This window comes from Emys orbicularis, chromosome 19, assembly GCF_028017835.1.
Source record: "Emys orbicularis isolate rEmyOrb1 chromosome 19, rEmyOrb1.hap1, whole genome shotgun sequence".
In the NCBI taxonomy this organism is placed as follows: domain Eukaryota; kingdom Metazoa; phylum Chordata; order Testudines; family Emydidae; genus Emys; species Emys orbicularis.
In genome coordinates, this window is record NC_088701.1 from 3,337,045 (window position 1) to 3,363,961 (window position 26,917).

General features: G+C 52.1%; 2 protein-coding genes across 3 annotated transcripts; one reads left to right on the top strand and one right to left on the bottom strand.

The window, feature by feature from the left end:
- Positions 1-684: 684 nt before the first annotated feature.
- LOC135891825 (tigger transposable element-derived protein 1-like) lies at positions 685-9,775 on the top strand. Of its 2 annotated transcripts, XM_065419494.1 has the most exons (3): positions 685-755; positions 987-3,147; positions 9,735-9,775. In XM_065419494.1, the coding sequence occupies exon 2, from the start codon at positions 1,310-1,312 to the stop codon at positions 3,083-3,085; it is 1,776 nt and encodes a 591-aa protein (XP_065275566.1). In that variant the 5' UTR covers positions 685-755; positions 987-1,309; the 3' UTR covers positions 3,086-3,147; positions 9,735-9,775. The 2 variants fall into 2 exon arrangements, with proteins under 2 accessions (XP_065275566.1, XP_065275567.1); XM_065419495.1 differs by lacking the exon at positions 685-755 and having other exon boundaries at positions 950-3,147.
- On the bottom strand, positions 3,768-11,972 carry SYCE2 (synaptonemal complex central element protein 2). Its single transcript, XM_065419624.1, has 3 exons — positions 11,876-11,972; positions 9,636-9,898; positions 3,768-3,962 (listed from the first exon to the last, which is right to left on the bottom strand). Exons 1-3 carry the CDS (start codon positions 11,970-11,972, stop codon positions 3,768-3,770), a joined length of 555 nt encoding a protein of 184 aa, XP_065275696.1.
- Positions 11,973-26,917: the final 14,945 nt, after the last annotated feature.

Below are 26,917 nucleotides of genomic sequence, written 5' to 3' on the forward strand. Positions count from 1 at the left end.
TTGAATCCTAGCCGAGGCAGGTGGTTGAGCTCTTGATCCCTGGCAAATAGGTTACAAGAAAGCAAAGGTTCATACAGGCAACTGCCATGGCCCGTGACTACATATAGCTCCAGATTTTTTTTCAAAGTGCTCAACACCCAACTCTTGACAATCTGGCCTGTACTGTTCGTTATATGAAATAGAAATTGGACCAAGAGTCGGAGATGTGCCTGTATTAAGGGGATTAGACAGCTGAGCCATCCTTGCTCGAAAACTCTTTAACAGCCAGGGGGGTATCTCTGGATTGATCCACCTGCAACGACCCTTCACCACCACACCATTTCAGGTCCCATGACTGTGGCAAAAAGTCCCAGCTCACCTACATGTGTTAAGACAATTGGGGCTGCCCCAGGAGTTATAAAATAGCTGTGTCCAGCATTGGGAAACGGGAACAATATATAAGCCGAACTTGCAAGTTTTCTGATATGCTGGCTGTGACTCATGGGTGGAAGTGGCTTCTCAGGACAGAAAGTGCGGTGCTACTACCCGTCCCTTCCCCTCCTCCTCTTCCCCGCCGCCCCCCCCCTCCCCCCATGTCTATACTACTCATGGGATCGGCGGGCAGCGATCGATCCAGCAGGGGTCGATTTATCGCGTCTAGTCTAGACGTGATAAATTGATCCCCGAGCGCTCTCCTGTCGACTCCTGTACTCCATGGCCAGGAGAAGTTGACCGGGGAGCAGCAGCAGTCGACTCACCACGGTGAAGACACCGGGGTAAGTCTATCTAAGTAAATGTAGTGTAGACCAGGGTGCTTGTAGGCCTGATTGGTAGCAGAACAGGTTCTGTTTTCAGCCCCTGCATGTGTAAGTGGTCTTTTGGTTCTCTCCTTTGAGAATAATAAGGGTTTATCAGGAACAGAAGCTTAAACTCTGTTCTCCTGTAAAGAAACGGAGCGACAGAATCTTATATTTTTGCTTTAAATCCCATTGTGTTTTTCATATCAGCACAGATAGCGGTTGGAAATAACGAACAGGCAAGTCACTGAAGGAGACGTTTACAGCTACAGACGCTCCCCGGTTATGCAAGACCCGACTTACGCAAATTCGACCTTATGCAAAAAGTTCCATAAGGCATAAATAAAATGTTCGAGTTGCAGAAAATATTGCGTAACGTACAGGAACGCAAAGTACTGTAGTGCGGTGTGCAGAGGAATACAGCAGTAGCATCTCCTACAAGGGAAGGCTTTGCGCTCTCACAGCCTCTCAGACTCGTGTTATTTCAGTGATACTGGATTTCTGTTATTTCACCCTGTTATTTCATTCAAATCATGCCTGGAAAGCAACCAAGTGATAGCAAGAGTGCAGGACCAGTTCGTAAGAGAAAGAAGATTGATTTAGAGCAGAAAATGAAAATAGTGAAAAAGTATGAAGGTGGACAAAGCCTCTCGTCAATTGCTCGTGAACTCGATTTGGCTACCTCAACAGTGAAAAGTATTTTGAATGATAGTGCACGCATAAAAGAGCACGTGAAAGGCTCTGCTCCTTTAAAATCAACAGTCATAACGAAGCAGCGTTCTGGCGCTATCTATGAAATGGAAAAGTTATTAACAATATGGATGGACGATCAGATTCAAAAATGTGTGCCGCTTAGCCTAATGATTATTCAAGCGAAGGCTAAAAGTATTTTCGAAGACGTAAAGGGAAAATACAGTGATCCTAACGCAAAGTTTGTGGCTAGTCATGGGTGGTTTAATAGATTTAAACAACGTGCAAATTTTCACAATGTAAAAGTGAGTGGTGAGGCTGCTAGTGCTGATACAAAAGCAGCTGAAAAGTATCCCGAAGTGTTACGAAAACTTATAGAAGAATGTGGTTATACAGCACAGCAAATCTTTAACGTCGACGAAACTGGATTGTTTTGGAAAAAAATGCCAGACAGAACATACATTTCAAAAGAGGAAAAGACGATGCCAGGGTTTAAGGCTGCGAAAGATAGGCTAACGCTTTTGCTTGGGGGTAATGCAGCTGGAGATTGCAAATTGAAACCGTTGCTTGTTTATCATTCAGAAAATCCCCGTGCGTTTAAAGGCATTAGCAAGGCTACCCTTCCAGTTCATTTCCGTTCAAATGGAAAGGCTTGGATCACAACGGCACTTTTCGAAGACTGGTTTATAAATTTGTTTATCCCCGAAGTGGAAAAATTCTGCAGAGAAAACGACATCCCATTCAAGATTATGCTTATCGTCGATAATGCTCCTGGACATCCCGCACATTTAGATGACTTTCACCCTAATGTAAAAGTCGTGTTTCTGCCTCCCAACAAGACTTCGATCCTACAGCCCATGGATCAGGGGGTCATTGCTAATTTTAAAGCCTATTATCTACGAAGAACATTTGCACAGGCAGTAGAAGCAACTGACAGAGAGACTGGCAAGACTTTACGTGATTTTTGGAAATCGTATAACATTTACCAAGCCATCATAAACATTGCTAAGGCCTGGGCAGAGGTTACCCAGGTTTGTTTGAATGCCGTATGGAAGAAAGCATGCCCACAGTTCGTACACAGCTTTAAAGGTTTCGAAAAAGACAAAACATATGAGGAGGTGGCAGATGAAATTGTGAAGTTTGCCGAACAGCTTGAGCTGGAGGTTGATGTTGGCGATGTGGATGAGTTTATCGAATCCCATGGAGCTGAATTATCAAATGAGGATCTCATGGAATTAGAAGCAGCAAAAGTAAAAGAGCAGACTGAAGCGGAGGATGAAGTTGAAGAAGTAGAAGAGCCACGACACTTCAACACCAAGGAGATGGCACTTGCATTTCGTGAGATTGACTCTGCAATGGCAAGGTTTGAGAAGATGGACCCCAACTCCTCACGATTCTTGAAAGTGAACAGAGGCATTGACGAAACGCTGGCCTGTTATAGACAGATATATGAAGAGAAGAAAAAGGCCACTATCCAGTCATCTCTCGATAAGTTTGTAAGGAAGGTTGAAAGGCCTGCAACGTCCACATCTCTACAGCCTTCCACCTCCAAAGCCCCCTCCGACGACCCCGATGATGTAATGCCTGTCTCCTCCTCTCCTTCCTCATCTACAAATTAAGCCCATTGTCATCCGCCACCAAAATGGAGCCTTCAGCGTGCCAGGATAATAATAGGATTAAGGTAAATGTAATATTTTTGTTGTAATTGTTTTTTTTTTTTTATGCTTGCACAATATACGTTTCCGACTTATGTAAAATTCGGGTTATGCAAGGCTTTCCGGAACAGAACAATTGCGTAAGTCAGGGAGTGTCTGTATTGATAAACCAACAAAGTGGAATGTAACATTCATGTGATCTTTATAAAATGCCTTTTACAATTAACAGCGCTATGAGAGAGTTAGCGACAACAATCTCCCCCTGACACACTGGTAGAAAGACATTTCAAAGGCAGCAGGGTGCGGAAGTTTGACAAGAGCCACTGGCCATTGCATAATCCTTTTGTATCTTCAGTGGACTTTAATTACATCTCACCTATTCCCACTTTTATAAAGACTGAATCTTACCAGGCGTGTTTTTTAACCTGTCTGGCTCTCATGCCCTTTAGGACACTATCAGAGCTTGAAAGTTCAGGAGTTTTTAAAATAACTTTAACAATCAAACAAACTGCAACAGGAATAGAAAAAGAGGCCCTTATCTGACCTGTAGTCTTGTTTTTCCTTTTGCATCAGAATAGTAGCTACACAGTGGTTTGAGTGGTTCATTTGGGCTTTTGATTCCAGCTGGCCCTTCTTCCTAATGTTCTCACACCTCCGGCTGCACGCACAAGTCTTTATATGCTGCCTCCACAGTGTGGCAGACTTGTCTGAGCTCCGTTTGGATCTGGCTGATCCTCTCCATTATCTCCGAGAGCTCTTGGAGCTTATCCTGCATTTGCTTGTTATGGCGATCGTAAATGAGAAACATCATTTCCTCCAGCTTCTCCGCCAAACTCGAAACCTTTTGGAGTGCAAGGAAAGACAGGCCTTAGTTATTAAAATGGACCAGAGGCTGATGGCTTGAATATTAAGGGTTGCATTGTCCCCCTACTCCCAGAGTAACAGGATGCAACTACTGTTGATTTCAGTGGGTGCTCTGCCATGTTGGGATGGGGCTGAGTCTTGCCCTAAGTGTGACTTTTTTTCATGAGTTTTAGACAGAATGGACTAAAACTGATCTCTGCATAAATGTAAATGCTTATTGCAGGCTTCTTGCACCATCTTCTGAAAGCATCTGGAGCTGGCTGTGTGAGAGCCAGGATACTGACTCAAGGGACTGCTAGCCTGGGCCAGGCTGGCAATTCCTATGCAGACCCCAGCCCTGCAGCTGGTCCATGCAGCACTTCAATGCAACTCCATGAGGATCTGCCTGCATGGATCTGAATGCAGGAGTGGGATCTTCATGGGACATACAGGAGGATTCTGGCCTACTAGAGGCCATGTGCTCCGGAGACCAGGGCACTGGACCGCAATTCAGGACCCCTGGGTTCTATTCCCAACTCGCCCAGGAGTTAGGTGGCTAGCGTGATTTTCAAAAGCCCCAAGCTGCATTTTTAGGGCTCCTAAATACTTTTGAAAATCTGGCCCAAAGCTTTAATGGCAGCCTCAGCAATGGTAAGGCGGAAATAACTTCCCAAATGCATGGAATGCGTGACAGTCAGATGTGCTGAGCTGCTGCTGGTAGAGGCCATGATGAAGGTTTTGCGAGTGCCTGTGTGAAATGGGAGGTGTGTTGGTTTCTGCGTCTGTTGGAGATGCACGTGGAAGCTTTATGGCCTGTTGGAGTGCGTTAGACAACAGCGATCAGAAGGTGGTAAAGAATTCGACTTACTTTCCTCTTAACTTAGCTCCATGCTTTGAAGGCACTGGCATAAAATGAAGCTTTGGTTTGTTACTCCATTTGCATAATAATCCCTAGTTTTTATCAGTAGATCCAAAGTACTTCACAAAGGAGGTCAGTACCATTATCCCCATGGGGACATTGAGGCTCAAAGAGGTGAAGTCACTTGTCCAAGGTCACCCGGCAGGCCAGTTGCAGAGCCACGAATAGAACCTTGGTCTCCTGGGTCCTAGTCCAGTAGGGTATCCTATAAGCCACACTGCCTCTCTTAATAATAATAATAATAATAATAATTAATAATAAATATCTCACTCTCATATAGCACTTGAGAAGCCTGGGTTCTATTCCCAGCTCTTCCACGGGCCTGCTGGGTGAGCATGGACAAGTCATGTTGACCCGTGCCTCGGTTTCCCCATTTTACAATGATTCTGACCATTTGTAAGGTGCTTTGAGATCTGTGAATGAAAAGTGCTAGATAAGAGCCAGGCGTTCTTATATATATTACCCGTTAGTGTCACGGCAAACCCGGTGGCTGAACTTTGTGACTTTGTCCTCACCCACAACTATTTGACATTTGGGGACAATGTATACCTTCAAGTCAGCAGCACTGCTATGGGTACCCGCATGGCCCCACAGTATGCCAACATTTTTATGACTGACTTAGAACAACGCTTCCTCGGCTCTCGTCCCCTAATGCCCCTACTCTACTTGCGCTACATTGATGACATCTTCATCATCTGGACCCATGGAAAAGAAGCCTTTGAGGAATTCCACCATGATTTCAACAATTTCCATCCCACCATCAACCTCAGCCTGGACCAGTCCACACAGGAGATCCACTTCCTGGACACTACAGTGCTAATAAGCGATGGTCACATAAACACCACCCTATACCGGAAACCTACTGACCGCTATACTTACCTACATGCCTCCAGCTTTCATCCAGACCACATCACATGATCCATTGTCTACAGCCAAGCTCTAAGATACAACTGCATTTGCTCCTATCCCTTGGACAGAGACAAAACACCTACAAGGTCTCTATCAAGCGTTCTTAAAACTACAATACCCACTTGCTGAAGTGAAGAAACCGATTGACAGAGCCAGAAGAATACCCAGAAGTCAGCTACTCCAGGACAGGCCCAACAAAGAAAGTAACAGAACGCCACTAGCCGTCATCTTCAGCCCCCAACTAAAAGTAGGGTTACCATATTCAAACATTTTAAAAAAGAGGACACTCCACAGGGCCCCTTCCCTGCCCCGGCCCCGCCCAAATCCGCCCCTTCCCCACCCCCATTCCAACCCTTTCCCCAAAGTCCCTGCCCCAACTCTGCCCCCTCCTCTGAGAACCCCACATTCCCCCTCCTCCCTCCCGCTCTGATCTTGGTTGGGGGTTGCTAAGTGCTTCCCTGCTCCCCACTGGCCCTGCAGCCTCTGTGCTCCCTGCACCCCCCTGCCCCTGCAGCCTCTGCGCCCCCCACCTACCCTGCCCCTGTGCCCCCCTGCCCCTGCAGCCTCTATGCCCCTGCCTGCCCTGCTCCTCCTCGCCCTGCAGCCTCTGCACCCCACCGCCTGCCCTGCCCCTGCGCCCCCCTGCCTGCCCTGCTCCTCCTCGCCCTGCAGCCCCTGCACCCCCCCCGCCCCTGCAGCCTCTGCACCCCCCTGCCTGCCCTGCTCCTCCTCGCCCTGCAGCCCCTGCACCCCCCCGCCCCTGCAGCCTCTGCACCCCACTGCCTGCCCTGCCCCTGCGCCCCCCTGCCCCTGCCTGCCCTGCTCCTCCTCGCCCTACAGCCCCTGCACCCCCCCGCCCCTGCAGCCTCTGTGCCCCCGTCTGCCCTGCCCCTGCGCCCCCCTGCCCCTGCAGCCTCTATGCCCCTGCCTGCCCTGCTCCTCCTCGCCCTGCAGCCTCTGCACCCCCCTGCCTGCCCTGCTCCCCCGCTCCCCCGGCAGCCTCTGCCTGGCGGGGGCTTCGGATGCTCAGCGGCGACCGGGGCAGCACAGGTCCCTGCAGCCCCGGCACACGCCGCACTCCCTGCCCCGTGCCGCAGCCTCCTTCCGGCTGCGCGGGGTGACGGGGCCGCAGGAAGGGTCCCCCAGTGGCCGGGGAGTTCCCGCCCGTGAGGGAAGCCCGAGCCGTGGGCTGGGCCCGGCCTCCCCGTGGTCCTGCGGGCTCGGCTGGGGCGCGCGGTCCGCCCGGCCTCCGGGGGCAGCAGCGGCCCCTTCGCCGTCTTCTGCGGCTGCGCCCCCCCTTCCCCTGCCCGAGCTTGCTACAATGTAGCCGGGCGGCTGGGCTGCGCTGTGGACCCGGCGGGTCGTGCTGGGGCCAGGCGGACCCTGGCTTATGCTGCCTCCCTATTTCCCCGGACATGTCCGGCTTTTTGGCAATTCCCCCCGGACGGGGATTTGAGTACCAAAAAGCCGGACATGTCCGGGGAAATCCGGACGTATGGTAACCCTACTAAAACCTCTCCAGCGCATCATCAAGGATCTACAACCTATCCTGAAAGACGATCCTTCACTCTCACAGATCGTGGGAGACAGGCCAGTCCTCGCTTACAGATGGCCCCCCAACCTGAAGCAAATACTCACCAGCAATCCAAGTGCCATTGGCCTGCTAAACCCAGGGTTGTGAGTTCAATCCTTGAGGGGGCCATTTAGGGGAACTGGGGTAAAAATCTGTCTGGGGATTGGTCCTGCTTTGAGCAGGGGTTTGGACTAGGTGACCTCCTGAGGTCCCTTCCAACTCTGGTATTCTATGATTCTATTCTAACCACACACCAAAAACACTAACCCAGGAACCTATCCTTGCAACAAAGCCCGTTGCCAACTCTGTCCACATATCTATTCAAGGGACACCATCATAGGACCTAATCACATCAGCCACACCATCAGAGGCTCGATCACCTGCACATCTACCAATGTGATATATGCCATCATGTGCCAGCAATGCCCCTCTGCCATGTACATTGGCCAAACCGGACAGTCTCTACGCAAAAGAATAAATGGACACAAATCAGATGTCAAGAATTATAACATTCAAAAAACAGTCGGAGAACACTTCAACCTCCCTGGTCACTCAATTACAGACCTAAAAGTCGCAATTCTCCAACAAAAAAAACTTCAAAAACAGACTCCAATGAGAAACTGCAGAACTGGAATTAATGTGCAAACTGGACACCATTAAATTAGCTTGAATAACGACTGTGAGTGGATGGGTCATTACACAAAGTAAAAACTATTTCCCTATGCTAATTCCCCCCCCCCCCATTTTCAACTGTTTGAAATGGGCCATCCTGATTATCACTACAAAAGTTTTTTTTCTCCTACTGATAATATCCCACTTTAATTGATTAGTCTCGTTATAGTTGGAATGGCAACACCCATTTTTTTCATGTTCTCTTTGTATATATATCTTCCTACTGTATTTTCCACTGCATGCATCCGATGAAGTGGGTTTTAGCCCACGAAAAAGCTTATGCCCAAATAAATGTGTTAGTCTCTCAGGTGCCACAAGTACTCCTCATTCTTTTTGCTGATACAGACTAACACGGCTACCACTCTGAAACGTTAGAGTCTGTGTCTGATTTTATAATGGAAAGCTCCCCGCTGTTGCATTATTTTTCTCTACATTTACATAAAATATGCTCCAAAGCATCTGATTTAATGCCTCAGAGACATGGAGGACACTCAGACTGGTGATCTGTGACTGATGCAGTTAGAATAACATGATTAAAATACATGAAATAAACATTCTGTGGCTGCACAATCTTGAATGTTGTGTGTGCGGTCAGGGTGGAGAGGAGATTAGCGAGGCAGCTTGATCGGCTGCGGCTGAAACGGGTTGCTGCATTTCGCAGCGATTCAAGTTCGTGTCTCTGAGGCGTGATATTGGGATTTCACTTCTGTTGGCAAGTAAAGTGGTTTTACATTGAAAACAAGCTCTCTACTGATTTGCTGTAACATAGCAGAGAATTGGAGAACATGGAGACTGACAGGACCCCTCTAGTCCATCTCCTTTCAAGTAGAGTCTAGCTGCTGCTCCCCTCTTTTGTTCTGTCCAATCTACTTTTAAATGCTCTATACAGTGAAACTCCCCCCACTTTCCTTGGGGAGATGATTCCATAACCCACTATGGGTCCCTGGGAAGAAGACCCATGTGAGAAGAGGACCTTCCTCACACAGCTTTTCCCACTCCCATGAAAATGGAGGGCTCAGCATCCCTCCCCTCAGCCCGGTTGTCCTGGGGGGGTGGGGGGGAAGCATGACTATTGGAGGAGGGGTGGGAAAGTTGGGGGTGGGGGTTGGAGAATGCTGCACCCAGTGAAGTTAAAAAGGAATAGACAACACCATTCTGGGCTGTATTACCTTCCCACCGCGCTACCACCGTGCTGTGTGACGTATCCCTCTGAGGAGGGGCCCTAGTACACCTCTTGCTTGGGAGGGCCTTCTAGGGAAACTCCAGCGTGTGTGTGAGAGGGGGGATGCAATCGGAAGCACAGGCCTTTCCTGTAGATGTCTTTGGTCTCAGGCCAATCCCCTGGGAGATATGCTGGGTCCAGCTGCCTGTTCCAGCCCAGGGCAAACCCTGCCTCCGTGCTGGAATGACATGGGGTTTATATCATGGAAGGGGGCAATCCATCCCTATGATACAGCACTTCACACACCCCCACACACACATTTTCCTTTGCTCAGCATTAAAGCGCCTCCTCTTTTACCAAACTAGCTAACTTCTCTTCCATCCTTTGGCTTCCACCCTCGAGCCCTTGTCTGTAGCCATCTCAATATCCACTTCACCTTCAGCATGAGGCTCTCCCTGAAATTGCTCATGACAGTGTGGTCTTTCTTCCGGTTCTCGTTGATCTTCTCAATCAGCTGCTGCGTTCTTCTCTGCAGATTTTCAATGTTTGAATCCAGGGCTGCGAAATAATTGGATGACTTGCCGTCCAATGCTGCTACGGGCGCATCTGCAGTGGGGCAGAGCAGAGATGTGCTGGGCGATTCCTTCCTGCATTTAAATTGAAATAAATGAGCATGTGTTGTATTCCTCTGTACCCCAACTTACACTCAAAGGCCAAAACTCAGGTGAGTTTGAGGACTCATTGTGAAAGCATCTGCTTTGTTTCCAGATAAGAGTAACTGACATATCTGAAGCAAGGGGGAAGTTTACCTGCTCTGTGGAAAAGGTAAACTTCCCATCCTTTCCCTTGCTGTCATTCCTAAAGAAAGGGAGCATTTTAAAACCAAACATAGGAGGTCAGATCCTCCCCTGGTGCCTTTGTGCATGTAAAAAGGCTGCAGCTGTACAAAACTACCCTCACAATTCAATACATGAAGAAAAATTACAAAGACTAGAGCCAAAGTTATCCAGCACAATCAGATGCCAAAGAAAACTGTTGCCAGCTATTTTGTTAATTTCTCTCATGTGTGAATTTTAGTCCTTTACATTTGTTTATTCAATAATGAAAGCAGCTTATTAACCAGAATCCATTCATCACAAACTTGACAGCTCCTGTGTTGGCTAATTCTATTTTATAAAGGAAATACAAAGTCCCTGTTGGCTGACTTGTTTGTGAAACTACTTCTGCAGTGCTAGCAAAATTGACATTTAATTCCATTTGATGGGGGGGGGGTTGATCAGGATCCCCGCTCAACTCCTGATGCTATTGGCCGGCACTCCTACGTCAGTGTTTCTTAACCTTGCCTTGTGTTGGCATTTGGTCCTGAGGAGGCGTGGAGGAAATGGGTCTAAATAAACCAAGCCATCTGCCAAGGTGAAGCAGCTCAGTGATGGAATTAAAAGCCAGAGACACCTGCTGTTGATTAGCTCTGTCCTCTTGTACAGAAGTACAAGTAAACAACCTCCATGCCAGGTGGCTTTGTATACACTCCACCTGAGTGCACTGTATGTACGCAGCTACTGCAAGAGAGGCGGTGGGGCCCAGTGGATTGGGCACTGCACTGAGAGTCAGGAGATCTGGGTTCTAAATAAATACACTAAAAGTGTCAGGGGCTGGGGGCCATTTAAGTCCCACAGAAAGGAGTTGAAAGACTAACTGCTCCCATCCAAGGGCTTGTCTACACACAGCTTTTGTATCAGTTTCAAACCAGTACAGGGGTGCTGGAACAATTTGTATAGTGGAGGTGCTGTGAGTCATTGGACCAAACTGTAAACCCTGTATATAGTGGAATCCACTTCAAGCCAGGGGGTGCGGCAGTACAACCCTGTAGTGTGGATACTGTTAGCTACATGTAGGTCTTGTCTCGGGAAAATGAAACCAATATGGTTATAACTCATCTGTCCTTTTTTTTCCAGTGTAGCATGTCATTGCATCCACACACTAGGGGTATCCCAATGTAACTATACTAAACTAATATCTAATCATACCCCTCACTGAAATAATTCCATTGGTCCAAAGCCTGTGTTTAGAGTAGCCGTAAATGCACTGGCCGTCACCACCTCTTTAAAAGCAGTAGCTGTCCTGGGAACCACTTTATAGGACTTAAAATGAGTAATTCTGCCTGTGCCCAACACAGAGAATGTGTGAGTCATTAATTAGACAGCACTTTGCATCAGGAGATCTCAAAGCACTTTACAAAATTGGTCAGTATCATTACTCTCATTTTACAGATGGGGAAGCTGAGGCATGGGCCTTTACTTGCCCAAAGTCACCCAGCAAACTAGTGGCAGAGCCAGGAATTGAACCTAGGTCTCCTGAATGCCATTCCGGGGCACTATCCATTGGGAAACACTGCCTCCAAACTAACTTTTTAACTTAAGAATGCAATTAGACACATTGTCCATACCCAATTATATGAATTAGAAAACCTAGTCTGAATACAGGCTGGGAAATTGCTACAATTAACATGAACAACCAGGGCATTCCCAACTATATATTTATTAAGAACACATTTCTCCTTTGGGAAGTTTCTGTTGGCATATTCATGGCACAAGGCACAGCATTTTCTCCCCTTTCTCTGGCTCTCAGCAAATATTAGAAGTTTGTGCAAAACTCCTCACCTGGACAGGCTCTCACTGTGTAATTCACGTCTTTCTACATCATCCAAGAACGGGCTGTCCGGTTTAGCCAGCTCCTCTTCTGGCTCTGGACTTTCACAGTCCTGATTAGACATCGTAACCTTTAAAAAGTAGAGAGATTGTTCAGGAGGCTGCATGGATCAGGCACTGCATTGGGACTTGTTCTAGCCCTTGGCCCTGCCACTAATTTGCTGTGTGACCCTTCTGCCTTGTCTATTTAGAGTAGAAGCTCTCCAGGGCAGGGACTGTCTCTTACAAAGTATTTGTACAACACTCAGCAAAATGGGGCCCTGATCTTCGTGCAGCCTCTAGTCTCTAAAGTAACTCATATAATTAATAAGAATAACAGGCTCAAAATCACTGACCTACATGAGCTACTAAAGCAAACTGAGAGTTTTAAACATATTCAGTAGAGCTTGATGGGAACTTTTGATGACGTTTCTTGGGGCGGGGGTGTGGAAAATGCTGATTCTTCCTAACTGAATCTTCCCATGGGACCATGTCAGTTTTGATTAAATTTTTGTTTTGAAAAAGAAAGTTTTGAAAAATATCAAACCAGCCGTTTTTGACATGTTCATAATTAAACATTTGGAATTATCAGTTCAAAACTACTTTTTGTTTAAAAATGTATGTTGTTTTATATTTTTAAAATAAAAAAGGTCAAAACTGAAACACGACAGATTGAATTAATGGAAAGGAAATATTTCAGTTTACCCCAAATGATTTTTTTCAGTGTTTCAGTTTATGAAAATTTTTGACATTTTGGCTGTTCGTCCCTATTTGGAACCAGGAAAAAAGTCAAACGCTCAAAATTTGTCATAGGATGGGAAATCCATTTCCTGACCAGCTCTAATATTGAGTCTGTTTCTCTTCTACACTAGTTTTACACTGATATAATTTCCCTGGAGTTACTCCCAAGACAGCTGGACAAAATAAGCTATTTTTATCTATGACTTGATTTCGCTTGGAGAGTTTGAAATAATCTGTATTTTATTAGATGTATTTTAGGACAAAATTTGCTAAACTGATATTTATTGTAAGAAAAACTGTTAAAACACTGAGGATATATATATAAAAATAAAGACACTGCTACTCTAACCTCTGTTAGAGGACTATGAAATTACATCTATCTAGAAACATTTTTAGCTTTCTAGCTCTATAAGTCAATTGTATTTACCTAGATTGTAAATTCTGCAGGATAAGGAATGTCTTTTTGTTATGGGTGTATGTACAGCATCTAACACTATCCCCAGGCAAGAGGTTCTAGCAATTACTATAATAATAATAATTAATAATAAAGCACCTAGAACCTACACTGGTTACCTGGATTTGAAAGTGTAACCTTGTCTGACCTCAACCAAGTTCTTCAAAACTCTATAGGAAATTAATTTTGAAAAGGAGAGATAAGTACATACAATGATTGTTAAATTCACATCATTTACTAAGCTGAAATGTTGCAGGAAGCTAGATGTTGACCAGTCATTACAATTCCGCTCCACACCCTCCCTCCTTTATATAACTAGCTAAGTTTTACTGGGGAAAACCTGACTTCTGGATTCCCTGCTCTGAGGATATTAGCTGTTTTTCTTAAAGCCCCAGCTCCTGGGATCATGTGAGCATCTCAGTTTTCATTAAAAACAAAAAAATGAAAGAAGTCATTCCTAGGTCTTGTGGTTGAGGAAAAATGCTTGAAATCATGACCCCCTAAAGACAGCAAATAATTAGAAACCCCAATTTATTTGTCTATTCATTATTTTTAAGCCAATCTCATGATTTTTTTAGGATTTGGGGTTGGATTTTGGGGGGTTGGCAGTACTGTGACTCTTAATATCTGCTTTTTAAAAAAATTAATTGATCAAAGATTTTCTCATGCTCAAAAAGGTCCTAAAGGAATTCCCACTGAGTCTGAATACCGATGGTAAGCGTTAAGCCACTGTATATATATATATAAACCCCTCTAATTTGATTTAATTCTGTAGGGTGGGGTGTTTGTTTTGTTCCCTCCTATGGGTGAAGGGGCTCCTATACCAACCCCATAGGAGCATGCGGTGCCCTATAGCAAGGCTGGGGGGATCCCCAATGAGCAGGTGTGAGGAGCCCCTAGGGAAGAGGACCCCCACATGGGACAGCTGTAGCCAGGCTCACAGTGGGGGAGACCCCATAGGGGGGTGAGGAGCCCATGGGGAGAAGATCCCCCATAGATGGATGAGGACCCAATATCAGGGTTCACCAGGGGGATTCCATATAGAACTGGGGGCCTATATTGGGGCTCCCAGGGGGGCCCATATAGAACTGGGGGGCCAGTATTGGGGCTCCCATATAGATGTGGGCCCCTCTCTGATATCAAGCTTCCCAGTAGGGGCCCTGTAGAGGGGCTCCCCCCAGAGATGGGGCTGGATCGGGGCTCCCAGCGCCCCTCCCCCCTCACCACAGCTTTTCCCGCCACTTCCCCGCCCCTCAACGGCCCAGCTGGGGAGAGGGGTGGGCCGGGGCCTGGGCCTGGGCCGGAGAATGCCAGCCCTGCTGGCCAATCAGCGCCCTCCCCGCCCTCAGCTCCTCCAATGAGAGGTCGAGAGGGCATGAAGCAGGGGGGTGAGGGGGTTGGGCTGAGGGGGAGTCCAGTCTGGGGGAGGCAGAGGTGGTGGGGTGCAGGCTGGGGGAAGGGGGCTGGGTGGGGTGGGGTCCAGGTTGGGGGAAGGGCTGAGGGGGTCCAGGCTGAGGTGGGGTCCAGGCTAGGGGAGGGGGGCTGAGCTGGGGGGGGTCTAGGCTAGGGGAGGGGGCTGGGGTGGGGTCCAGGCTGGGGGAGGGGGGCTGAGCTGGGGTCTAGTTTGGGGGAAGGGCTGAGGGGGTCCAGGCTGGGGGAGGGGGGCACATCCAACCACAGCACAGTTTGGCAGAATTAGTTACTCGAAAGCCAGCTGGACTAGCAGGGGGCCTGGGTGTAGACAACTGCAGTGTTAGGGGGACTTTTATCCCCCCCAATCTAGAGATTGCACTAATAAAGGAAACACTGAGTTTGGAGCAGAAGCTTCCCCCCCCCCAAAAAAGCATTTTTTACACCCCTGGTGCGGGTGGGGATTGAGGGATATCAGTAGCTGGGGTTGAGATTGAAGGACATTAGCAGAGCTGTGGGGGATGGGTAGCTCAGGACTGACTAGCTCTAGAAATATGGGTTACTTGTGGTGTGGAAAAGCTCTGCTCATTTCTCCCCGTTTTCTCCATTCAATCCTAGGTGGCCATAGGACAGGAAACCAGTCGGAGAACACTTCAACCTCCCTGGTCACTCAATTACAGACCTCAAAGTCCCAATACTCCAACAAAAAAACTTCAGAAACAGACTCCAACGAGAGACTGCAGAACTGGAATTAATTTGCAAACTTGACACCATTAAATTAGGCTTGAATAAAGACTGGGAGTGGATGGGTCATTACACAAAGTAAAACCTATTTCCCCATGCTAATTCCCCCCCCCCCACTGTTACTCACACCTTCTTGTAAACTGTTGGAAAAGGGCCATCCAGATTATCACTACAAAAGTTTTTCTTCTCTTGCTGATAATAGCCCACCTTAACTGATTACTCTCGTTATAGCTGGTATGGCAACACCCATTTTTTCATGTTCTCTGTGTGTATATATATCTTCCTACTGTATTTTCCACTGCATGCATCCGATGAAGTGGATTTTAGCCCATGAAAGCTTACGCTCAAATAAATGGCTTAGTCTCTAAGGTGCCACAAGTGCTCCTCGTTCTTTTTTTAAAGAAATTCTAGATAGCCACAGATTTCTGGCAGGTTTCAGGTGCATTGGGAGAGCTATTTGGAGAAGCATGAACATCATCTACCCTCACTTGTTGCTTTAGCCCCTAGGAGAGGCTCACCCACAAGAGATTTTGGTTTCTGTGGCTCAGAAGCGTAGCGCATCCCCACATTTTGCTGTGTATGCACCTCCCTGGCGTTCTTCATGCCCATCTGAATGCAACGGGTTCCCACCAGTAAGAAATGAAAATAAACTGGCAGTTGCCAGCGGTGCTGAAAACACGATGATTATAGACAGAGGCACTCTTGGTCTCATGGCGAGAGGGCTCTTTAATACAAATGTGCATGATTGTGTCCAACCAGGGGATGCAACTTCTACTGAGATGTATTTGTCTGCTGCTTTTTAGAGTCCAGTTCTCCCCCTACCCCAATCCAATCTTGTATATGGGAAGTAGCTGGAAACCAGCAAGAGATGGTTAAACCATCTTGGCTTTGTTTTTAATGCCTGCTTGTATTAAGGAAGCAAAGCAAAGCAAAGACCCCACTGCTGTCTGGAACAGCTTAATAAAAATCCGTAGATTTGTTCTACGTAACTTCTCCTACTTATGGCGATTCACATTATTCAATGCTTGCATTTCAAAGGCTAGTTAAAATTACATCAATCCTCCTGCTCAGAGGGATCTATGCATTTCTGTTTTAATCTAAAAGTGCTATGCCGTTTTAGAGCTGGGGAAACTGAGACACAAGGAACTGGAGTGATGTGCGGCAGAGTCAAAGTTCGAACTTGGGATATGATTCTCAGTTCCCTTGTGAGGATGGGGCCTTTAAGACAATGTGGCTGTCTCCATATTCTGAGGCTGTGCTGGGCCCAGTAAATTACAGTATCTTTGAGGCTGCTCTAGTTTATGCTCCGCTGCCAGTGGCCCCCCCGATGGCCTGCATTCTGGAGCCATTTCCACCCACCTTAAGCCTCCTTTATGCTACCGTTACCCGTGTGACTGAGAATCGAGCCCATTGAATGGCCACGGAGGCGTCATGCTATCTACACACACATGGATATCTGAACAAAAGGCTTGTGTCAGTTCTTGGTGCCTCTCTTGTTAAGGATAGTCCATCCTCAGTTCCACACGGGAAGTCCCTGTCCAGGAATAACCATTTCAGATTGATCAAAGATCCAGTATTTAAGACCAGGGGATGCCTCACATGGATGTGTCATTGCCTTCATTTCTGTTTGCCTGATGACTTCACTTCGAATAAGAATCATTTAAAAAACAGTCCGTTGAAGAAGGCTGGGACTTCCAAATAGGTGTTTAGACCCCACTGAAATTCAATAGGAGGCTGGTGCCTTGTTCCAATATGGCAACTCAGGCCTGGTCTACACACAAAAATTAGATTGACCTAGTTACGTTGCTCAGGGCTGTGAAAAAAATTGCGTCCAAGATGCCATAGTTAGGTCAACCTAACCCCCAGTGTAGACACAATGTAGAATTCTTCCCTTGACCTAGCTACCACCTCTCAGAATGGTGGACTAATTACATTGATGGAGGAAAAAACCCGGTGCCAATGTAGTGCTTGTAGTGTAGTCAATAGCCTCAGAAAATCTCCACAAAAGTCCAGCTGTTTTACAGGAAGCAGGTATTCTGGCAGCTTTAACAGTTCTAGGGAGGAGGGACTCAACAAGAAAAGAAGGCAGCAAGAGGACTAATAACGTTTATTGTCTTTCTGACCATAAAATAGACACTTCCCCCGGCCTTATCTGACAGCTCATCTCACTCCAGGGATCCTTGGACAAGAAAGGAACATTTTGTAAACAAACGTTTTGTGGCAAATATCCAATTTCACAGGTTTGGGATTGAGAAGTTCAGCGTGATCCCTGCTCAGTAAGAACTTGTGAATGGTTCCCATCTGGGATTTGGGTGACATCACAGGCTGGTTCTTCCAGCTGGTGTTATTTTTACACTTGTAATCCATTGGTGCCTGGAATAGCAGCATCTTCCGCCTCGCGAAACTGGGGTTGGTGGTTGGTTGCTTTTTCCCCCCTTCCCAGAGAGGATTTAAGATTTGGAAACTGTGCCACTTCAAGAGAGAAATCCACTCCGCCTGCATGCACGGGCCAGAAGGAATATGCTGAGCCTGCCCCTGGAGGAGCAGAACACTAGGAATGCAGCAAACTGAGGGGGGGATGGCAGCATGGTAATCTTGGAGATGGAGGCCAGGGCGTCTGAGCCAAGCGTTGGCGGAGGGGGGAGCTGTGCTCAGAGATGAGCTTCGAGGTGTGGGATTTGGGGGTGTTTGGATCAGGCCTTTCTCTGAGGCATGCCACTTCAAAGTGCTGCTGTGCCTAACTGGGCTCCATGCAAATGGGTTTAGCGACCAAGGCAGGAGTGCTGAGTGAGCGACCAGACGGAGGCCCTGCTTTGTCTCACAGGGCCGTGCAATCGGCTTGCTCGGCAGGACTGGACGGGGAAGTAACTCGCTGCCAGTTCCGATCCCCCCTGGGGTGCATATATTGCAGCAGCGTTAGCCCCTTTCACCCATGGCTCACACCACTTTAGACATCACTTCTGTAGCTGGACGACCGTATACACATCAAGATGGGTCTCGCTCTCTCTGCCCCCTCTGCTCTCCAGCACCTCAACCCCCTTGCTTGCCCAGGCACTCGCCAGGCTCGGCCCAAATCCAAAGGAGAAAGAGTCAAGTTTAGAGGCACCTCCCACCAGCTCCTTTCTTGAACATGTCAAGTTCAGCAGGTGTTTATTTCCCACGTGTCAAGTGTATCAGGGCTAATGCCCGGGTGTGGGGACCCAGAGCGGAAGCTTCTCTTCTGAGCCTGGCATCTGTGCAGGGAGCAGCAGGGTGATATTTATAGCAGTGGAGGTGCCAGCATCTGATGTCTCAGCTTCTCACCTTGTCACCTAAATACCATTAGCAGCAGGTCGCCCTCAGCACTGCAGAGGCAGGTCGCTTTGACAAGAAGGCCGGTTCCCTTGCGGTTCAGGCTGCTGGACTCAGATCAGATCAGATCCATCTGATCAGCTAGTCCATTGCCTTCTGGTCAACCCGAGATTGCTCTCTCTCTCATATCACGTCCCACTCCTTTATCCGCCGGGAATTCTGCCGTCACTCTGCAGTGTCCCTGGTGGCAAAGGCTTGGACTACACTTCGAAGTGGTGATAGCGTTGCTGTGTCGGTCAGGGTGGGAAAAAACCATACCCGATGTAGCTTTGCCGACAAAGCCGTCAGTATAGATGCAGCTGTGTTGACAGAAGAGGCCTTCTGCCGAGATAGCTAACGGTGTTCAGGCTGGTGGTCCCACACCAACAAAAAAACGTGTATTGGTCTAGGTTGCGTCTACATCAGGGGGCTGGGCCGGCATAGCTATGCCAGTATGGGCTCCGTAGTGTAGGCGCACCTGAAGAAGAGCCAAGACACAGCTGTGAGGAATACACAGGGGATTGACTGATTTATTTTCAACTGAGGCTGCTGGACAGAGCTGACCCTGTGGTTCCCTCCGGCTCTTTAGCGTCTCTGTCTCTCTTTCACCTCCATTTCATCAGACCTCCTGCAGTTTCCCTGTTTCCTTCCCTCTCACTTTCTTCAGGACACCGTGGGAATCGCTGTTGGGTGGAATTTGCTGAACCTTGGTAGCCAGAATGCACCCGAGTGAATCGCCAGTGAAAACCCTCCCACAGCCCACTGGGCCCTGCCCCGTCGAATCCCTACATCAGCCAGAGCACCAGGATCAGGCCCCTGCTTCATCCTGTGCTGGATCACGTCAGCTCCCACGTCTCCTGCCAGGAGAGCTCCATGCCACCAGGCCTGCGGAGAGAGGCGCTGACACTGCCTCGTTAACACCCCTCTGCTCTTCGCACTCCCAGCTCGTCATCTTCCTGAGCAGCCGGAGGGGGGAAGCAGGAGGATTGGTGAAGTGAAGAAGAACAGCAGGGGCCCATCCTGTGCCCTGGGAGATTGCCATCCTTGCCTTCGCAGCCTCTGTGTCCCCAGTGCAGAGAGGCTCCTTACTGCTCCCAGCTGGAAATTGTGCTCTGGAGCTAGTGATCCCAGCTTCACCCTCCATCCCTTCTTGGGGAAGGGCTGGAGATCAAAACCTGACCACACTGGGTTCTGCCCGTGCAGCGACTCCCAAATTCAGCTCATCGTCGGAAGGCAAGTCTGGAAATTACCCCCCGCACCTGTAGTCTCGTGGTGTGTGTATTACGGTTGTGCCTCAGGCCCCACTCCGAGTCCAGGGCCGTACCGTGCTGGGCGCACACCGTCTCAGTAGACACCGAGTGGGAGGGGAAACTGAGGAACAGATTTGCTCAAGGTCAGACAGCAGGGCGGGAAATAGAACCCAGGAGTCCTGAGTCCTCGTGCAGTGCCCTAGCCAATAAACCAGGCTGCCTCTTTCTAGACCTACTTATCCCCTGTCCCCTTCACTGGAATGGGGATGAGGGGGCTGCACTAGCAGGCTTTGCAGATGTCAGTCTTTCATTATAATAAATAATAAGGGTCTTAGGGTTGCAAAGAAAACTCCCAGACCACGACTAGCTGACTCGAATGGTGGCTAGACAGCCAGAAACCACTAGCTAGCTAGATTCTCCTGCTGTGCTGTTAAACAGCTGCCACGCTACACCTCAGAAGTGGCTGCATTTCATTGCTGTGTGAGCAGGGCCACCGAGAGTGGGTTCGGGCCCCGGTGAAAAAAATGTTTTGGGCCCCCCAGCAAGGGCGGACCGGCTAAACAGAGCCGATGAGAGGGGGGGAAGCCAGGGAAGCCGGGCCCCGGTAATTTGTACCGGCTTCCCCCCCCTCTTGTCGGCCCTGTGTGTGAGTGATCCCCTGTATAAACAGCTGCCATGTTCCACCCCAGAGGTGGCCGCATTTCAGTGGTGGGCAAACGATCCCTGTACTTGTTAGCGTTTGAACAGCAGTTTCCGAGCACAAAGCATGCTGCTATCCTTTGGCTGAGTGACGGATCCCATTTCACTAGCATGTATTTTACCTTATAGTTACATCACGCCTTGGGGGGGAACCCGCCTCATTTTCATCACTTCATCTAACGCAGCCGCGCCTCGGGCGGCAGGCGATCGCGGCGGTTTGGAACTGGACGTGAGTTTGGAACAGAAGCTTTCAAGGGCCTATAGGAAAGCAGGATTTCACGATTCCCCAGACTGGGGTCTGTCCTGTGCTCTGACAGCCGTTCACTGGACCTTGTATGAACTGGTGATAGAACCCAGGAGTCCTGACCCCCAGCCGTCCCCCCCCTGCTCTAACCACTAGTCTCCGCTCCCCTCCCCAGGCCCGGAATACAACCCAGGAGTCCTGACTCCCGGCCCCCCTGCTCTAACCACTAGTCTCCGCTCCCCTCCCAGAGCTGGAAATAGAACCCAGGTGTCCGGAGCAGAATTTCACACAACAAACCCCACAGCCCAGCTCTCCCCTTTGCAATGCCCCCTATGAACAGTCTCAGGCAGCCAATCACCCACAGCCCTTGTAATGACATAACTGAGTGGGTGGAGCCTCTCCTTTAATGCTCACCTCCAGCTGTCTGCTCTGATCGTTCCAGAGGGTCCGACCGTGGCTGATCGCTCCAGGGACTCCCAGCTCCCCACCTCCAAGGCAGCGCTCCCGGCTGGGCCCGGCCCATCCACCGCCTGGGGGAAGCCACCAAGTGAGAACAGATGCACCATCAAGCCACAGGGCAGACGGAATCCACGCAGCCCAGGTGAGAAAGGGGAGTGGGGTCTAGTGGTTAGTGCACTGGGAGCCAGGACTCCTGGGTTCTATCCCTGGCTCTGGCAGGGGAGTGGGGTCCAGTGGTTGGGGAGGGGGAGCCAGGACTCCTGGCTTCTATCCCTGGCTCTGGCAGGGGAGTGGGGTCCAGTGGTTGGGGAGGGGAGTCAGGACTCCTGGGTTCTATCCCTGGCTCTGGCAGGGGAGTGGGGTCCAGTGGTTGGGGAGGGGGGGGGAGCCAGGACTCCTGGGTTCTAACCCTGGCTCTGGCAGGGGAGTGGGGTCCAGTGGCTGGGGAGGGGAGTCAGGACTCCTGGGTTCTATCCCTGGCTCTGGGAGGGGAGTGGGGTCCAGTGTTTGGGGGGCAGGGGGAGCCAGGACTCCTGGGTTCTATCCCTGGCTCTGGGAGGGGAGTGGGGTCCAGTGGTTGGGGGAGGGGGAGCCAGGACTCCTGGGTTCTATCCCTGGCTCTGGGAGGGGAGTGGGGTCCAGTGGTTAGTGCACCGGGAGCCCACACTGCTGGGTGCCATCTCTGGTCCCAGGGGTGGGCTCAGAGCTGCAAGGGGCTCCTGGGAGTCAGGGGTTCCTGTTCCTGTCCCCGGAGGTGGGATCGCAGCAGGACAGTTAACAGGAGTTTGAGTGGAGAGCTCTCTGGATGTCCTCGCCCAGCAGCCCCTCTGCTGCCCCTGGCGTTAGCCCTGTGCCACGGGGGAGTTATTTTAAACCTCATAAATCTGTGACTCCTTAATAGGTTCTTCTACTCGGAAAGCTTAGGACCAGTCTCAGCATTCGGCAAAGCCCTTGGCTCCTAGCGCAGCCTGTTACGCAAAGGGAATTAGCCTGCTGTGCAGTGGGGAACCCCCCAGCCCCTGGCCCTTCTGGGAGCTCATCCGAGGAAGGGGCCCAGTACCAGGGCAGGGAATTGACCCTTGAACTGACCCTGTCTCCAGGGTGGGGCCTGCGGCGCGATCTAGCCTGGGAAGTGACTGGCCTGGTGCAGGACTGGCTGGGAGGGAGCCCTGCGCTGGGCTGAGCAGGGCAGGCCAGAGGGCACAGTGCTCCCGTCCGGCCTTTCTATCCTGGGCCTGCTCGAACACCCACGGTTCGTTTTCTGGGCTCGGGGGCTTGCTCGCCCCAGCCGAGAGGCGGAAGGGAAAGACCTGGAGTTGACCAAAAAAGTCAGAATAAGGGACACTTCACAACGAGGCCCCAGCCGAAATCCAGGGAGTGGGGTGGGGAGGACCCTCATGGCGCCAGGGGCTGCATGGATCCCCCGCTGAGATGGGGCCCCCCCATGGCGCCGGGGGCTGCATGGATCCCCCAGCTGAGGTCAGGGGCCGCCCATGGCACCGGGGGCTGCATGGATCCCCCAGCTGCGATCAGGGGCCCCCCCATGGCGCCGGGGGCTGCACAGACAGATGCACCCCCAGCTGAGGCCAGGGGCCGCCCATGGCACCGGGGGCTGCATGGATCCCCCAGCTGCGATCGGGGGCTCCCCCATGGCGCCGGGGGATGCACAGACAGATGCACCCCCAGCTGAGGTCAGGGGCCGCCCATGGTGCTAGGTGCTGCAGACGTGGTGAGAGAAGCCAGCTGGACCTGTTCTCCCTGCTTTGCAGCCGCACTGAGGCCAGAGGCTGCCTCGCCCGCAGGGTGTGTGCAAACGCAGGGCTCAGTCCTGAACCCCGATGAAACCCCTTGGAACAGGAGGGTGCTGGCAGCCAGGCCCACCACTGAACTGACCATGCAGGGCCTGCTCCTGCCTGCGTGGGCCGAGCCCCGAGCCCCCCAGACACTGAACACAGCTCGGGGTGGGGGGGTCCCACAGCCCCACGTCAGCCCTGGGCGGGCGCCCGCTCTTGTGAGGGTGGTACCGCTGGCAGTAGGTGGCGTTAGGGTCGGGGTATTTGCCGTGGGGCAGAGAGCTGCACAAAGAGGGAGCTGGGAGCTCCCTGCTGTGGAGACAAGCTGGGCGCTGCGACCCCGAAGTGCCCCCGGAGGCAGATAACCAGCCCCCCACTGTGGGGTAGTCGGACGAGCTCAGGGTTTGGAACCCAGGCTCGTGATTTGGGGGCTCATGATTTTGGAGCCCGGGGGTTGGCACCTGCAGGCGAACCCCTCCTGAGAAGGCCCAAGGGGGCAGCCCCAGAGCGGGCAGAGGCTGGCAGGGCCAGATGGGCGCACTCAATGGGGGAGGGGTCCTGCCAGGATCGGAGCCACGTTTGGTAGAGGTTTTGGGGGGCAGGGCCGGTCTCTCCCTTGGTTCCCCCAGGATGGCTGGTGGGGGGCGGGCGGTTCTGCTGCGCTCTGGGACCCAGGGGGAGGGGAGACCTGGAGCAGCAAAAGGGAAACAAAAGTGAAATTACCTCCGTTTGGGGGCAGAGCTGCTGGTTCTTCCAGCAAGATGGGGCCAGGGCCACATGCAAGCCTGAGACACCTGGGGCGGGGGGAGACCTGGGGGGGCTGACCCCAGCAGAGCAGTGTGATCGTCAATTGCCTGGGTGGGGGTATCGCTGCTTTGACGTCACTGGACTTTCCTAGAAAGGGGGGCCTGGGCTGGGCCCCCCCAGCAGACACGCTCCCCCCAGGGCCAGGCCCCCCCAGCAGACACACTCCCCCCAGAGCCTGGGCCAGGCCCCCCCAGCAGACACGCTCCCCCCAGAGCCTGGGCCAGGCCCCCCCAGCAGACACGCTCCCCCCAGAGCCTGGGCCAGGCCCCCCCAGCAGGCACGCTCCCCCCAGGGCCTGGGCCGGGCCCCCCCAGCAGGCACGCTCCCCCCAGGGCCTGGGCCGGGCCCCCCCAGCAGGCACGCTCCCCCCAGGGCCTGGGCCGGGCCCCCCCAGCAGGCACGCTCCCCCCAGGGCCTGGGCCGGGCCCCCCCAGCAGGCACGCTCCCCCCAGAGCCTGGGCCGGGCCCCCCCAGCAGGCACGCTCCCCCCAGGGCCAGGCCCCCCTAGCAGGTGCCCTCCCCTTAGGGTGCAACATTTTGGGGTTCGGGCTGCTTGTAACAGAAGCACTCGAGGAGCAGATGGCTCAGGGGCCCCGTTGTGCCCCTGCCCCAGAGCTTGCTGTCTCCAGGGGGAGGGGGACCCGCAGCCGGGAGGAGGGGGAAGGGTTTGGCCCCGGGGGCAGAGCCGACAGCAGGACCCAGCTCTGCACTGCTGACTGGACTGTGCTGCTCTCAGGGAGGACAGTCCCACAGGCGGCCTGGCTGACCCCAGGCAAAGCCGCTTGGTCTCTCTGGGCCTCAGTTTCCCCGTCAGTAAAGTGAGAAGAACTGTTCTGCCGTGGCCGATTAGCTCATGAGCTCTCGCTCTGCATGTGGGCAGCGCCCGGCCTAACGGGGTCCCCAATCTCAGGGGGGCTCTCTGTGGCCCCCAGCCCAGTGGGGGCCCTGATCTCAGGGGTCTGTCTGGCCCCCAGCATCATGGGGACCCCAATCTTGGGATCGGGTCTGTAGGCGGGACTGTGAGCTTCCCCTGAGCCCCGCCCGCCCTCCCTCCGGAGCTCCCAGCCGCTGCCCCCCATTACTCTGGGGCTAACCAGCAGCTCGTGGGGGATCAGCCAAAGGGTGACAGGTCAGGCCTGAGCCCGGACCCAAGCACAGCCGGCCGGCACGCCGCAGGGGAGCGCCGGGGGGAACGGTCCTGCCGGGGCTGGGCAGGGCGGAGGGGTCAGTGATTTTCCAGCTCCGCCTGCTAGTGAGACCAAGATCCAGAGCACAAGGAAAATGACAAAGGGCCCGGGCCAGCAAGCGCAGGGTTAAACTCTGCCTGCTCCACACCTGCCCAAGCTGCAGCCCCCTCCCTCCGTTCCCCTGCCCCCAGGGTGGGGGGAGCAGGTCCAGCGGTTACAGTAAAGCCTATGGAATCGGGATACGTGGGCTTGACCACCTTGTCAGCGCAGGGGAGTAGGAGCCAGGACTCCTGGGTCCTATTCCCAGCTCCAGCAGGGCAGGGGGGAAATGGACTGGGGGTCAGGACTCCTGGGTTCTTACCCCACCTCTGGGAAGGGAGGGTGGTCTAGCGGTTAGACGTGGAACATCAGGACTCCGGGGTTCTTAGCCTGGAAGTTGTAGAATGAAGCAATTAGAGGGAAGGTGAGTCATGACTCCTGGTTCTGGTGCCAGCTTGGGGAGAGGAGTAGGGTCAAATGGTTAGAACAGAGGATAGGGAGCCCGGACTCCTGGGTTCCTTCCCCAGCTCTGGGAGGGGAGTGGGAGCTAGTGGGGGAGGGCTGGGAGCCCGGATTCCTGGATTCTATACCTGGCTCTGGCAGGGGAGTGATGTCAAGTGGTTAGAGCAGCAGACAGGGTGTCAGGACTCCTGGGTTCTCATCCCAACTCCTTGAAGGGAATGTGGTCTAGTGGTTAGAGGTGGGGCCAGGACTGGGTTTTTCTCCCTGAAGCAGGAAGTTGCGCAATGAAGCAGATAAGGAGGGGGTAGGAGGCAGGATTCCGGGGTTCGAGTCCCAGCCATCACTGACTCACTACATGAGCCAAGCGCCACCCCTTGCCTCAGTTTCCCCATCCATAACAGGGATAACGAGACCTTTGTCCCTATGCTGCAGGCCGTCTCCGTCCACCCTGAAGCTCCCGCCCCAGGCGTCCGGGCGCCTCCCCGCCAGGGCATGGAAGCCGTGTCCGCCCTGCAGCTCGTGAACCTGACCAGCCTCAACCGCACCGAGCCGCTGGGGCTCCTGTCCCAGCACTCGTCCGCCAACGAGCAGCCCCTGTACAGCGAGTACAAGCCGCCCGTCCGCGACCTCATCCCCCTGCCCAAGGCCGTGCTCTACCTCCTCATGGCCGCCCTGGTGGTGGTGGGTGTGGCCTACGCCATCGTGGGGCACCTCATCAAGGACCTGGCCCACGACCTCGTAGGTGAGTCGGGGCGGGAGAGACGGACGGATCCTGCTGGACCCATCCTCCCTTGCTGCCAGGTTGGAGCACGAGGGCAGCCTCAACTTCCCCTGCCACGCTGGCGCTGTGGGGTGTTAAACAGCAGCCATGTTCCACCCCAGCAAGAGGGACTCCTGTATGTCAGAACCGCTCTTATCTAGCGCTTTTCCTCAGGCACCCCTAAGCCCGGGAAGGGTAGCAGCATTAGCCCCATCTCACAGAAGGGCAAACCGAGGCCCAGAGCAGGGCAGCGACTTGTCCGAGGTCACACTGCAGGCTGTAGTGCTTCTGGTGAAGGGGAGAACGTTCTCCCGTCGGCGTAATAAACCCACCGCCGCAAGCGGCTGGAGCTGCGTCGGCGAGAGCTCTCGCCCGGCCAGAAGCGCCCGTGTGGACAGTGCTGGCAGCGGCACTGACATCGTTCGGGGGGGGGGGGGATATTCACACCCGGAAAAACAACCAGCAGAGTTTCCAAAAGCTGCCGTTAAAACTCAGAGTTTTTAAAAACTTGAACACCATTGGGGGGAGGGGGCGAATTGAGGCTTTTAGGTTTCAAATGCCCCCCACCCCCCAAAAAAAGTCTTTGCAGCCAGGCAGGCTGATTACAAGCAGCTTGAAGCTAGGGGGTGACTGGGCCACTGAGAATGAGCCC